Source organism: Ursus americanus, chromosome 34 (assembly GCF_024610735.1).
Source record: "Ursus americanus isolate L20-20 chromosome 34, mUrsAme1.1.p, whole genome shotgun sequence".
Lineage (NCBI taxonomy): Eukaryota > Metazoa > Chordata > Mammalia > Carnivora > Ursidae > Ursus > Ursus americanus.
The window spans coordinates 4,565,041-4,581,214 of record NC_142160.1 but is presented as its reverse complement, the minus strand read 5'-3'; the positions used below and the strand labels follow the sequence as shown (position 1 = coordinate 4,581,214).

The 16,174-nt window shown below is 40.2% G+C and overlaps 1 protein-coding gene across 3 annotated transcripts in view; it reads right to left on the bottom strand.

The window, feature by feature from the left end:
- LOC123776395 (contactin-associated protein-like 3) overlaps positions 1 to 16,174 on the bottom strand; it is a 178,769-nt gene that overhangs the window by 141,092 nt on the left and 21,503 nt on the right. For all 3 annotated transcript variants that reach the window (XM_045772334.2, XM_045772335.2, XM_045772337.2), the window contains exon 2: positions 7,394 to 7,504. In XM_045772334.2, coding sequence (XP_045628290.2) covers positions 7,394 to 7,504 — 111 coding nt within the window. The remainder of the gene's footprint in view (positions 1 to 7,393; positions 7,505 to 16,174) is intronic.

Below are 16,174 nucleotides of genomic sequence, written 5' to 3'. Positions count from 1 at the left end.
CGGGAATAAAACCATGAGAACTAAATTATCCATCCATTTGTGACTGCTCAGTCAGCCAAATGCCTCTGGAAAAAAAATTCCATTGATGCTAAAACTTGCATTTTCTTTAAGGATGTTGTCTGGCTTAATTCGGAACAATTTGTAAGCAGGCCGTGAGAGCCTCCGATGAAAAGAGTTGCGTACCGATTACCTGCTGTATGAAATAGAGTATCGTAAGGGATGCAAAAAGGGTGAGCCCCGAGCATCACAAGGACAGCACTGGGGGGAGGGGGGGCTTCAAAGGACAGCACCTGAATGTGTTGGAGCAAAGCCCGCTCCACCTGATTTCCTTAGAGGACACATGGCAACGAAACAAGAGTCGGGCTGCAGGGGTCACAGGAAAGAGAGAACAGGGAGCCCCTCGATCGCCATCTCCCCATCAGCTGCTAGTCCAGCAGGTCTCCCTTCACATGCACGGCAGCAGAGCCGCTGACCGCAGGGCCCACGGAGAGGTCCCAGCAGCCTCTGTTCCTGGCTATGGTCTTCCTGGGTCACAAGTGAAACATACAGTTCGGGACTCCCATATGGATTTCAACATGGCACCTATGAGGGACCCCAGGGGCCTCGTCAAAGATTGTTACCTGGACCTTACCAGGTGAAAGGTCACCTTAGCTGGTGCATCATTCGCCAGGGGCCCTGGGCAGAAAAAAATGAAATTCCTAGAAGGGGCAATGCAGTTGAACATGGCTGGATGGAAAACCCTGGAAATAGTATGGGGGCGGGGCAGGGGGGAATGGGACAAAAAAGGTCTCTACAGGGATGACACTTACTAGTAGGTGAAGTGACCAAAGACATCAGGGTATATGTCAAAGGTACATACTGTTGACTAAATAACTTTATGAACCTCTCTGAATATTATGAGTGATATAAAAAGTGAATTGTTTTGAAAAGGAACAGACTAGAATTTGCTGGACAACTATTTTAGAACGTGACAGCCCTTAGCCCTTAGGAGGGCTTCCACATGCCATGAGGGAAGTTGCCAAGTGGGCCACAGGCACTCCTTAACTCGCAGAGAAATGAAAACTTCCGTGGCAAGATTGTGGCTGTCGTGAGGTGCTTACTCTGCAGATTTACAAACACAGAAATCATTCTGAAAAGTCAAAGGGCTATGTATTTCACTCCTTTTCTCCAGGAAATCCTGGTAGTCAGTGAGCATGATGCCACTGAGCCTCAGAGAAGCAAGGAGGGCAAAGAACAACTCAGAAGACAGGAATTACAACATGCAGGGACTTGCTGTTGGAAGACCAGGTGGGAACTCGGAGGACTCGGGAAGAGAGGAAGTGAAGGACGAGTCAGGGTGGTGGAAGGGTGAGTCAGACACCTTGCTCGGGAATGAAGCCCCAGGGGATAAGAAAGCAAAGAATAATCGAAAAGCAGAGGACAGGATTTGGGTTGGCTTCTACTGGAACTCCAGGAGATCGGCTCATAAGGGCTGTGCAGTCACATCGCTGGCCAAATCTTGCCTGCTTTCCCCCTTCCAGGCACGTGGAGGATGGCACTACCAGCCCCCTTGCAGCTGGGTGAGGCTATGTGACTGGTTCTGGCCAATAAGCTGTAAGTAGATGTGGTTGGTCACTTCTGGGCCAAAGTTGCCAGGACAAAACTGTCAGAGGCTCTTTTCCCCTGGGTATAGTGACCCAGAATTCTCCACCGGCCATCAAAATGGGACACCCAAGTTCAATGACAGTCCAACTGGATCTGAACAGAAGGTCAACTTGGCAAGAGCAGATTAAACCTGTCATGGAGGGCTCTGGCCTGACTGCTCGGCTGGAAACCAGGAGAGACTCATGGTCAGATTTCAGGGAGACAGGAAGGGACACGGGACACATCCCTCAAGGGGCAGATGACCCAGGGAGTGTGACCTTGCCAAAAAAGCACCAATGAGGTAAAACTACCACAGGCTTCGAGAGTGAGTGCCAACTAACTCCCAGGTTAAGAGCTAACGAACTACCCTCAGGAGGTAGAAGCAGGAATCCCACCCACCATCCAGTTCCATGAGGGCACGAGCCCATCCTGCAAACCCAAACACGGTCTTGGGAAGAGCAGGAGAAACACACAGAAATCTGAGCATCTCTGGGACACACTCGCCCACCCAAAAGAGGCTCCTGAATCTGGAAGAAAGGGAGGATTGCTTTCCCCTTGGTAATTCTATAATTTGGGCTACTTGGCAGAGAACATGGCCTGCCACACTGCCTCTCCGAAGGTTGCTGGCAACCCTGACAACATTGGGTTGTGCTGGTTTGTCTCATCTAGTACTCAGACTGCATGGTAGGAAGCTGGAGAGTCCAGAGCTTGCGGAGGGCTATGGGAAGGGTCAGAGCAGTTCCGCGTGTGGTCCGTGTGACCCTGGTGTTTGGTGTTTCTCTTCCCAAGTGCCACCATCTTGCATTTTAGACAAGCTATGATGTAATAAAGCTACATGGCCACCGAGACAGTGCTCTGTGCTTTAGCACTGGGCATAGTTTATACTGATGCTCTTATGTTTGGCCTGCCCCCTGCACCCAGTATCCACAGTGTATCTGCAAAGTCATTTGGAAGGAAAGGAAAGAAAGAAAAATAAATGGTGGCTTAAAAAGAGAATGTGCATTAGCCCTAATAGGTCTAAAAACTCTTAAGGAGGCCAGGTAAACAGAATTCAGAATCTGATGTCCGGAGGTAAAATTTTCCCAGGACATTCACATGGCTTTCTAAAAATCCAGTGTGCAAGACCCTTTATTGCAATTTGAATTGCTTAGTCTATTAACTGGGAACACTGGCCAGTTCCATCAGCCTCCTGGCCTGTGAATAAAAGATGGGAAGATACAGGAACTGCAACTCTATGAAAAAAATATAACAGAAAACTTCACTATTATAAGATTTGTATCAAACACTTTTGATGTAATGTTCTGATGTATGTCAGGAATTGACACACTTTTAGGTATTTTAAATTATTTACTTTTTCAATTTTTAAAAACATTCCTTTGTTAAAAAGCAGTGAATTTTTCCTCATGCCCTACTTGGAATATTGCAGAGTTCAAATCATCAGAGTTCGATATTATAAGAAACCATTTGGTATCCAATGGCCATATCTAAGCATTTTTCCTAATCTAATCATTTTCTTTACTTATCTCGCTAAAACCTCTACTACAAATTTGTACTAGTAACTGTACTTCATTATTGAGGAATAAATATCTTAATGCTGAGAACAGTTTCTAAAATGCTCAGCCACTAATTGTATTGGCATCATTACACAAAATCTGTCCTGCCTCCATCCATAGGTAACACAGTCTATGCTCTGCATGCTCAACGCCTCAATATGGAAAAGGTGGAAAATACAAAGAGAAAACACTTAGTTCAGTTTGTCCCCACCTACCTTCTCTGTGCAATAATCAATGTAGTATTCTACAATGCCATTTTTGAGAAAGTTAAATTTAATGCAGTCTCATTGCACTGCCACCAGCGAGGTGACTTGCTGCATTAAAGGGCATGACTTTCAGCATCTGGGCAGGAACAGAGCAGCCCCTCCCTCTGGACATGAGTGTTCATGCAGGCATTTGGGGGGAACAAACAAGGAGAACAGGTGTGTACGTTTCTTCCTAGTCAATTTCAAACAGCTTCTGGCAAGACCACTCATCTCAGGACCATGCCTCTGCTTACAGATCACATGACCGGGGAGGGCATGGCGTCCAGAGCTGGAGCACAGCCTCTGCGTTACTACTGAGCCAGGCTGATGGAGGGTCACCCGGAGTAACAATAACTACGAAAAGAGAGGCTATTTCACAAGCAAAATGCAGAATACAAGTCCAGCATGACTTACTAGAACACAGGTTTTTCTTTTTGGCGGGGGCGAGGAGTTCTTGTTTTTGTTTTTTAAAGATTTTATTTATTTCTTTGAGACAGGGAGAGAGAGCGTGAACAGGGAGAGGGAGAAGCAGACTCCCCGCAGAGCAGGGAGCCTGACACAGAGCTCGATTCCAGGACCCTGAGATCATGACCTGAGCCTAAGGCAGATGCTTCACAGACTGAGCCACCAAGGTGCCCTGGGGTGGGGGGTTGTTTTTGCTAATTAACTTTTGTCTGGATAAACTCGAAGTACAAAAACTCTTTAGGAGACTTTTGAGAAGAAAAACACGAAGTCAAGCATGTTCTTAATTTACCCTATACAGCCAGATTTCAACAATCTTGATTTTGTGTAAGACATATTGGGTAACTTATAATTTTAGGAAATATTCAATTTAAGATTGGTGGAAACAAAATCAGCCGATCTGAACAATCAAACCCAATTTTCAAGGACTTAACATTTTTATCTAATGGCATCAATTTTCTGGAGCAGGTACGTGAATAAATGTATGTACCTATGATTTACTTCTTAAAAATCTATCAGTTTTGAAAAATTACACATTCAGGCATTTGGGGATGTTAACTTTCATCAATTTTTGTATAAAATTTGTATGAAAAATAGTGTGTATTACATCAGTGTGGGCATTTTGTCCATTGTATTATCGAGAACCCAACTTCAGACATCAAAATGAGAACGTCAGAGGAACCGGAACTGAGATTTCAATACTTGGTTGAAGATTTTGGTACTTTCAGTACTTGGTCTTATGTTGAGAGATGATACTAACTCAGTATTATCTCCACAATAACTGGCACTCCTACTGGGGAACTCACAGAACACACTGAAAACCATGTGGTTACACAGGAGTCATGGTTTTCTGAACCCCTTGGACTCACCTCTCCCCTTTGGCTTATGTATGTTACAATCTAAAATTACGGGGCACCTGGGTAGCTCATTCAGTTAAGCATCCGACTCTTGATCTCCGTTCAAGTCATGATCTCTGGGGCGTGAGATCAAGCCCCGTATCAGGCTTTGCACTCAGCGTGGTGTCTGCTTGTCCCTCTCCCTCTGCTCCTCCCCTCACTCGCATTCGCTCTCTCTAAAATAAGTAAATAAAACCTTTAAAAATAATAAAAATAAAATAAAATTACGTACTTACCATTCTCTTACTACCCTATACATCAGGTATTTTATATATAGCAGTGATCAGCTACATATAAAATCCTTGGCAGAAGCCATGATAGTTTAGATATTTCTGTTTTTCCATAAAAATATTTGAAAGCTCAAAGACTTCTGGGCAAAAGAAGAAACTAGGGAGGTAAGACAGACCACCTCCTTTACAACCTCCAAGTACTGTAACACAGACCAGGAAAATTTAAATCATATAATCGGGTCGTCTAACATGATTTCCAACACCAGATCATGCGCCGAATTTGCAAAAAAGCTAAAACTACTACATATGAAGAATCATTATCATCGTTATTATAATCATCCACATTATACAATCCACATTTTACATCATAATACCCTAAACTGAAGTGAACTCAACTGTTCTCCAGCATTTATGAAGGCAAAAGAAATGCCAGGAAAGAATCTGGAATGCTGATTTTTATTTTTTTTCAAGATTTTATTTATTTATTTGAGAGAGAGAGAGAGAGAGAGGGTACAAGTGGGGGGAGGGGCAAAGGGAGAAGCAGGCCCTTCTCTGAGCAGGGAGCCCAATGTGGGGCTCGATCCAGGGACTCTGGGATCATGACCTGAGCAGAAGGCAGACGTTCAACCCACTGAGCCACCCAGGTGCCCCTGGGATGCTGGCTTTTAACAGAAAATATACATAGATAATCCTTCAGAAGGAACACTGATAAAATGTGTGGTCTGACTCTTGCCTTAGGAATGGGAATGAAATCAGATGGTAAAGTGAAGGAAGATTTAGTGAAATCTGTACTGTATACAATCAGAGTAGCAACAACAACAAGAAAAACTCATCAGTTGATTGCCACGCTCTTAAAAAAAACTAATTTAAATTTGCAAAGAGAGTGATCTGAATATAGTAAATGCATTTTATACTTACCATTTTACAATGGCTGCTTATCATATTCTAAGTTATTAATTTTTTAATTAAATGTAATGGAAATGAATTCATCTTAAACACTGGGATTTTCCTTTCTGATGCTTATAAACTTTCCAGTGCCACCACACTGACAGGACCGGAGGCCTGATTCATAAAGATATTCTGTATATGCAAATCAGAAACACAATACACAGGCGCCTTGGGATTCTTTAAACTAATTAAGTATGTTGCTTATTTAGTTTTTACAGTCTTTGGGCAATCACTGGAAAGTTTAGATGTTAAGCTGGTATCAGAGTAACCACCAGACCAAAAATAGTAAATTGATCATTTAGTTATTCATTGAAAACTTGCTTCAATGAGAAGATATTTTCACTGGAGTCCTGCAAGTTATCGTGACTGATGCTTCATAAATATCTGCAGGAGAAACAATCTGGCCAGAAACACTTCTTCATAGGAGAAGGCCATGAAGGTGATCATCAGCGGGCCTGCTCCCTCTGCCTAAATTCACTAAAATCCTTCACTGTGTCCTAACTCTGTCTACCAGTCTCTTTGATCACTTGTGGGGTTCCTGCATGTGACTCTTGAGGACACAATAAAATTCAAGCTATAATTAAACTGTGATCTAAGAAATGCCAAATATAGGGAGGAAAACGCTCCATTCCATAGTAATATCTTCAGAATTTACATTTACATGGGACACAGTCAATGTAAAATTTTACTTTGCGAATGAATCATTCACCAAAAAAGTTCATCTATCGCTTTCAAAGGTAGTCAAACATTTGAGTTTTCAGCGTATGGATTAGCTTATTCAATCTGCTGAAATATTATTTGTGCAAAAGAGGAAGTAACTTAGTCCATGACCCTCAAGGAGCAAGAATGAATGACTATCCCTCCAAAAAGTAAGCCATTAGCTCCCTTCCCACGGATACGTAGGGAATCTATTTTCAACAGGAGTCTTTGCCCAGGCTCCTTCCGGGCCAGGTGCTGGGATGAAGCTGTTTCCCCATCACTGTCCCATGGCAGCTTCCCATCTCACTGATGCCAGCCAGTGGTTTGCTGGGTGATCTCCAGTGCCTGTGACATTGGCTCATTCATTTGTTGTTTTAGTTACCACGATAAGCACACTTGACTTGTCATCCATCCACAGAGCCCTCTAAAACTAAAAAAGGATGATAAAATAGGAAATAATCTAGAGCCTCCAATAATTCCCTGTGGACTTGGATCTCATTAATGATCATTTGCTGGCCATCAACAGGGAAGGGAGATGTCAGAACAAACAAAAAAGATGAATACTAAAGACGAAGGAAGGTAGCAAATGATAAAATGTTGAACCTGGTGCTTCATTTTCGTTAAACTGCAATATTATTCCTTTTTGAACGGTAAGAATGAGTATTAAGTAAGAATGATCATTATTCTCTCTGAGAAAGAATCATGATGGATTAACAACAAGATGGTATCGGACTCACCATCTCTGCGATTAAGACTTGCAAACCCTGGGCCATGGCTGCTGGACAGCTCCGACGAGCTGCTGAAGGACTCTCGCGGCAAGGTGGACGCCAGCGGGGCATCACAGGTATCTATGCGGAAAATAACAAATTCAGATCAACCCCTGCTCCAGGCTTTCCCGTATTCTTCCCTCCCTCCCTCCCTGCTTTCTTCCTGCTCTCCCTCCTCTCCTTCCTTCTTTCCTTCCTTTTTAGTTAACAGGCTAAGAAAATGCTAGAACCTGTGCCAAACATCGGTCTTGATCAGAGGTGTGTTAGTAAATGTTTAACAACAGGCTCTTAAAGAAAATAAAAGCCCTGATCGGTAACATCTGCCATCTTCCATGGTGTAAATACTCCCATGGTGGGCAGTTCCGAGCTGTCAGCATGTCACCAACCGGAACTGGAAAGAGAGTCACACACGTTCTGTCATTGTATGATATTTCTACTCTGCAGACCCAAGAGACAGAAATAACCTCAAGAGATAGATAATCTATCACCATAGATAGTAGTAAGATGCCATGAAATAGAGTAATAAGTGGCGAATTGGAAATCCACCTTTGTTTTTAACATGATGTACTTAATTGTAACTTTATATAACTTAATCTTTAATAATGGCTGTATTTTAACAACTGGCTTACAAAATTCAAGAAAAGTTAATGATTGGCTCTTGCTAGCTGCTAAAAGTTGGTTCCAGCCCACTGCCCCTCAATGGAGAACTATTAGACGAATTTCCTTTGAAATCAGGAAGAAGACTTTAATAGGCATCACTGCTTCTGCTGAAAGCTGCCCTCAAAGTCCTATCAGTACATAAGAGAACATTTAAAAATTAAAAGCACAGAATTGGGGGGGGGGGGAAGCAACTGTCATCACTTCCAGATGATATGACTGTGGAGGGAGAAAATCCAAAAGTAAGTAACTGAATGGCTTAATAGCTCAATATCCCAAAACTGATTTCATTTTAAATTCTAGCTGGGGTTAGACGATAAATTAAATAGAATAGCAAATAATAACAAAACACATAAAATATCTAAGAACGAATCTTACAAAACTGTGCAAAACATTTATGGGGATTCTTATAAAAACGGTACTGAAAGACATTAAAGCAAAACTGCATAAAATACAAACTCCAGTGATCATAGCCAGGAAGACAGTATTTTTAAAGTCTCGGTCGTCCCCAGTTTGATCTAAAGATTCATTAGAAGTCCAATCAAAAGCCCAAGAGAGTTTTTCATAGAAATTGAATCGGGGAACCATGACTTAGGAGTTCATTACATGGGGTACAGATATGATTCAAGGAGCCTGTGAAGACAGAGAAAAACTACATCTTTATTTTCATTAAACCTCCAGCTGAAATTCAGCATTTTCTTTAATCACAAGCAGAGACAAACCACAGCATTTTCAGTGGTGCCCACGCATTTGTTACCATCATAAGTTCCAGGTATTCTTATAGCAATCATTGTCACCAATATCTAGAAATATCATTTATGTTCCTCCTTAATTCAAAATAATCGTATTTATTCGACTCACCACTTGATTTTGTTACTTAATGTGCTAATAGCTAGGATACTTATTATATTACAATTTCTAATTTATTGATATCAGCACTTCACTATAATTGGCGCATTTATATATATATATATATATATATATATATATATATATATATATATATATATATATATATATATATAAAACGCATTTACAACCACTGCTCTGAGAAGGGGATACAGGCTTCTCCAAAGTACCAAAGGGGTCTGTGGCACAAGGAAGGCCTCAGAAACCCCCGTGATGGGTGTGTGCACTGGAAGCACAAAGTGTTGAGTTATTACTAGGGTATTATTAGTACTTCAGAAAATTCCAGAGGAGGGGGATTATCTACAGTTCACAGTCAACTGAGCTAACTTGAGTGTTAGCCTAGAAATTTCTCAGGGGTATCAGAGTATGGAGCAGACCAGGCCTGCATTATTCTCTCTCTATGCAGAGGGGTCCCGGGGACCTCACCACCACCTTGAAGTCACATAGCAGATTGAGGGCAAGAGAGGATTATTCCCATTAACTGTGTGTCTCAGGAAGCCTGCTCTCTTCCCAGCCCTGGCCCCATACAGTTTCCCCTTTAGGGGTCTGTACTGACGCCACCCCCTCAATCCCCTCTGCTCACACCGTTGTCATCTCACCACTTATGGTCTCCCCTGAAGTTGGAAACTGAATGAGAAGCTAGCATAGATTTTGGAGCCCGCCTTGGGTGAGGTTGGCATTCACCAGCTTCCCTATTCTTGGGGTGTCATTCACCCTTCGCTAAACCTCGGTTCTCTCATCAGTTCAGTGGGAAATCACACAACCAGACAATGAAGAGACACAACTGTACAACGGGGAATCATGCAACTGTACAGTGAAGAGATACACAACTGTACACTGGGGAATCACACAAGAGTACAATGATGATATCACATAGTTACACAATGGGGAGTCAACTCCCACAACTGTACAGTGGGGGTCACACAACTACACGATGGAAGTCACACAGCAATATGACAGGGAGTCATATAACTGTTCAATGGAGACTCACACACTAAGAGGATTGCTGAGGATTAAAAGTATTTGCTTTTATTATTCTCACTATGGTAAGACAAGTCAACACTTATTAAGTTCCTTCAAAAGATTCTATAAGGATGCTTTCCCCTAACAGAGATGTAAAAGGCAGTGTTCGAAGTTCCAAACCATATTGTCATTTTTTATTCTTTCCTCAAAGAAGGCATATGAAGCTTAGTCTTTAAAAAAAAAAAAAAAAGTAATAGCTTTTGTGCTGTAATCTTTCCTTGGAAGAACAATTTAAAAATTTATTTTAAAAAGACAATTTTCTTTATACTTAGAGGCTTCAAAACCAGTGTTCCAATTTACTCCAACGCAGTAAAAGTTGAGAATACGTGTGGTCAAAAACAAGGAGGCCACGTCCTTATAAGGCACCTGGAGAAGAGCGGCTCTGGATTTGGCCAGTGTTTTCCAGGCATTCATTGTGTTTTTAACTAAATTTAATCCATGTAAGGTGAAGGCTCAGGAGCCATCCCAAACCCCCATTAACTCTTGTTTTCAACCGGAAATGTCTATATTTTCTACTAAGATTCCTGAAGCAAAATTTGTCAAGACACAATTTAATTTTCTTTTTCTTGGCATCATTATAAAACATTTGAATCCCACTAAATGAATATCATTCTTACGATAATCTGATAAATACTATTTCTATCCAAAAAAGTAGATGATTCCTGGAATGTTTCAAAGCTACAAGAATTATTCACAAATTACGGTTTTTAACAAGTGAGATGGCAAAACAATTTTAAAGAACCACTATTTATCACTTAGAGGGAAAAGCAAGTTGAGTACAAATAATAAGCTTATGAGAATTAACATATGAAAATAGACAGAGAATATTACAGTTAAGTAAGCTAAAGCAATTTTATTTCCCTTCATAATAACCACTCATATTAATGAGAGTGATTCTATGGAATAATCTTAATTTTGAAATGCACTCATCCTTCAGTGGTTCAAATGTACTCAAAGTGAGGTTCTCGGAGAAGCTTAAGAATTCTAAAGGAAAAGTGATGGTCCATTGTCATGTGTTTTAGAAAAAACAAACACACCACAATTGTTCATGATTTATGTATGACTCAGATCAGAGTGCTAGGGACATCCTTGTGTGCATTCTGATATAATAAATTCATATTTATGAAATACTCAAACCTGGTCTCACTGCTTGCACCTATTACAAGACCATTTTAATCAAAAGCCTATTGTATGTCTTAACCAACAGAACAGCCTTAGACTGAAGATCATAAAATAATACTTCAGCTTCTGTTTTTTAAAATTATATATATTTTATCCAGGTGAAATCTTAGAAATTTGGAACTTCCCATAACTGGGGAAAATATAACTGGCTTAGTCCTCCCAATGTAAGTGAGCTGATCTGAGGGTTTTCCAGGCTCTTGACCTCCTTCTAAAACTACTTAAATCTACCCCTCCCCACAAACAGAAAACAACTCCGGACAGACTCCCTCGGTTAACCAGAGCCCATCGGTAATACATTTGCTCTGGTTTCTTTGGCACTTCAAAATTGGTTTATACTTGATTGCATATAAATGGTATCTTTTCCAGGATGCATTATCTTCTGGATGAGATTAAAAATTCCTCAACACAGAAAATTCATGTTGGTTTGTTGCTTGTTTTTCATCCTTCAACGTATCATAATGGACTCCAGTCCCTGGAATGGAACAGAAAGTGTGACACAAAGTCCCCTCGACCTCTGGCCCTATTTGTTCCTCCCATGTGGGCAGCTTGAATCAAGGTCCAGACCCACGCAGTGGTGCCCCTTGGTCACTGGACCAGCAAGAACATCCAGACTCAGAAGACCCTGAAGATACCTGGGAATCTTTCTCTATCAGGAGGAATGAGGCCCAGAGTGAGGCTGCTGCTCTAATAACCACCAATCCTGGAGACCCATCAAGGCCTCTGAGAACTTTGTGAACATCTGGGGCCACCTTCCCGCCCTTCCCGAGGTGTGTGCTTACAGAATCCCAATCCATTCAGATTCCCCATCCATGTCTTCAGTACTTTGGACCACCGTGCCGAACTTGGCCAAGTGTTTGGGAGCACTGGCCAGTTTCCAACCCTCAGGCACGCACACAGTGGAGCGGAGGTAATGACCCCCTAGAATCTACAGGACATTCCAAGTTTGTAAGCATGGCACGCAGGATGCTCTAGTGACCCTTGCATACTTCTCCAACCCCATCTCATCCACCCCCACCCTCATGTGCCCCTGAAAATGTGTGCTGCTCTGTGTTCAGAGCTGCAATTACCCCATGTGGGTCTATACTTGGCACCAATTGGGCATCTCATGAGTTTGAACAGCTGCGAGTCTGAGTTGTTTAGTTTCATGACCCTCAAAGTCCAGCCTGTTAGGAATTTAGGTGGAGGAAAACAGAGGTGATTTCAGATTTCTTGTCTGTTCCAATAAGTTACGCATGCCAATAACAGAATACAGTTATACCTCTACATGAACAAAGTCAGAAAGGGCAAATTACTCCAAGTTCCTGGCTAATTTATTTATTTCACACATGCAGAGGGTGCATGCTTACCCGTTAGCACAGTCCAAAGTTAAGTACTCTTGTTTGTACTTCTAGGTTTCCTTTCCTATCCTAACCTATGTCATGAATTATTTCAAAGGTTTGGTTTATGTTCACTATATTAAATCAGAACTATTTATTGAATAGATCTAGACCCAGATGTTGCCTGTAAAATTATTCCTTGGCATTGAAGGATTCACTTTTTATTGTAAGTCAAATACTATAATGAGTAATACTAAAAAACAGTTTGCCGCTAATTTTGGTGATGTGATATAGAAAATTAATACTCATTAACTGCAACTATTATTAGGTATAAATTTGAAATAATTATTGTTCTTATAATTAAATTATACCTCATGTTCCCTCCAGCTGAGTGAATTCATTCTGGTAGTGTTTCCTTTTTTAGATCAAAGCATTTGTAAAATGTCTTATATATTTTTGAGAAAATTTTAAATTGCAAAATAGTATATTCCAAATTCTGAATCCAAATGGTAGAGATGTAACTGGGCAAATATTTGTTAATAAAAAGAGCTTCCTGACTAATGATCTGGCTTTGAACTTCCAGAAAATCTGCAACTCAAAAGCACAAAATCACTTTTGAAAAATCCTTCTTGTTAGAGCACAAATCAGTAAAATTGAAAATAGGAACTCAATGGACAAAATCAAAAGCTGACTTTTTGAAAAGGTCAGTAAAAGGTTCTAGCCAGGCTAGCTTAAAAAAAAAAAGGAGAGAGGTCACAAATTACTAATATCAGAAATGAAAGAAAGAACATCACTACAGATCCCATGGACACTGAATGGATAATAAAGAAATAATATGGACAACTCTTTACACACAAATTTGATAATCTAGATGATATGGACTAATCCCTAAAAGATACAACCTATCAAATTTGCACAAGAAGGAAGACAATCTGTATAGGCCTATATCTATTAAAGAATTTGAATCTATAATCAATAACTTTCCAGAACAGAAAGCACCATGTCCAGATGGCTTCAGTGGTAAATTCTACCAAATATTTAAGGAAGAAATTTTACCAATTCTCTACAAATTCTTTCCAAAGATAGAAGCAGAGGAAATACTTTCTAATTCATTTTTAATAATAATTTTTATTATGTTATGTTAGTCACCATATGGTATAGCCTTAGTTTTTTATCTAATTCATTTTATGACAACTGAATTACCCTAATACCCAAACCAGTCATAGATATTACAAGAAAAGAAACCTATAGACCAATATCTCTCATAAATATAGAAGGGAAATCCACAACAAAATATTAGCAAATTGAATACAACAATATATAAAGAGAATTATACACCATGATCAGGTGTAATTTATCCCAGGTATGCAAGGCTGATTCAACATTCAAAAAGCAATTAATGTAATCCACCACATCAATAAGCTAAAGAAAAAAAATCACAGAATCACATAAATAGATGCTGAAAAGAGTATTTAACAAAATCCAACCCCTATTTGTCATAAAAACTCTTAAACTAGGAATAGAGGAGAACTTCCTCATCTTGAAAAAGCTACCAAAAACCTAAAGTTAAATCATACTTAATGGTAAGAAACTTGAAGCTTTCCCACTAAGATCAGGAACAAGACAAGGATGTTCCCTCCCCCCATTCTTTTACAACATCCTACTAGAAGTCTTAATGCAATCAGACAAGAAGAGGAAATAAAAGAGATACCGATTGGGAAGGAAGACATCTTTGTTCACAAATGACATGACATCTATGTAGAAAGTCCAAAAGAATTGATCAAAAAAACAAAAACAAAAACATGGAACTAATAAGCAATTATCGCAAGCCCACAAGGTATAAGTTTAATATACAAAAGTCAATTGCTTTCTTACATACCAGTAGCGAACAGGTTGAATTTGAAATTAAAAACACAACACCACTTACCTGAGCATCCAAAAATATGAAATACTTGGGCATACATCTAACAATACATGTACACAATCTAGATAAGGAGAGCTACAAAACACTGACGCATAAAATCAAAGAACTAAATAAATGGAGAGATAGCCCATATTCAAGGATAGGAAGATTCAATATTGTCGGGAGGTCAGTTCTTCCAGTTTTGTCCATAATCCAAGGCAATCTCAATCAAACTCCCTGCAAATTATTTTATGGATATGAACAAACCGATTCTAAAGTTTATGTGGAGAGAAAAAACTACCCAGAATAGCCAACAGAATATTAAAGTTGGAGGACTGACACCACCTAGCTACAAGACTTACTACAAAGCTATGGCAGTCAAGACAATGTGGTATTGGCAAAAGATTTGACAAATAGATCGATGGAACAGAATAAAGCCCAGAAGTGGGCCCACACAATATAGCCGACTGATCTTTGACAAAGGACCAAAGGCAATACAATGGAGCAAAGACAGTCTGTTCAATAAATTGTGTGGGAACAATTAGACACCATGAATCTAGACACAGACCTTTCAGTTTTCACAAAAATTAACTCAAATAGATCACAGATCTAACTGTAAAGTACAAAAAGATAAAACTCCCAAAAGATGGCACAGGAGAAAATCCAGATGACCTGTGTTTGACAATGACTTTTTAGATACGACACCAAAGGCATGATCTAAGAAAGAAAGAACTGACAAGCCGGTTTTCATGAAAGTTAAAATTTTCTGCTCTGTGAAAGGCACTGTCAAGAAAATGAAAAGACAAGTCACAGACTGGGAGAAAATATTTGCAAAAGATACATCTGACAAAGAACTGTTCTCCAAAATATAAAAAGAACTCTCAAACTCAACAATTAAAAAAAAAAAAAAAACTCCATTTAAAAATTGGTCCAAAGACTTCTAGGCACCTCAACAAAGAAGATATGGAGATGTCAAATAAGCATATGACAAGAGGCTCAACATCATATGTCATCAGGGAAATGGAAATTAAAACAATGAGATACCACCACACACCTGTTAGCATGGCCAACACCTGGAACAGTGCCAACATGAAATGCTGGCAAGGATGGAGGGCAACAGGAACGCTCATTCATTGCTGGTGGGAATGCAAAATGGTATGGTCTTTGGAAGACAATTTGGCAGATTCTTAGAAAGCTAAATATACTCCCACCATGCATTCCAACAACTGCACTCCTTGGCATTTACCCAAAGGAGCTGAAAACTTATGTCCACACAGAAACATGCACGCACTGTCTATAGCAGCTTTACTCATTAATTGCCAAAACCTGAAATCAAACAAAGTGCCCTTTAATAGGTGAATGGATAAAAAAACTGTGGCAGAACCAGACAATGGAATGCTTTCAGCACTAAAAAGAAATGAGCTCTCAAGCCATGAAAAAACATGAAGGAAACTTCAATGCATATTGCTAAGCGAAGGAAGCGAATTTGAAGAGGCTATACACTGTTTGATTCCAACTATATGACATTTTGGAAAAAGCCAAATTACAGAGACAGTAAAAAGATCAGTAGCTGTCAGTGTTTAAGAGGTGGGCGGGAATGAACAGGCACGGGGATTTTTAGGGCAGCGAAGCTACTCCGTAGGATACTGTCATGGGGGATACACGTCTTTATACATTTGGCAAATCCCATAGAATATACAACACCCAGAGTGACCCCTAACATCAATCATGAGCTCTGAGTGATAATGATGTGTCAAGGTA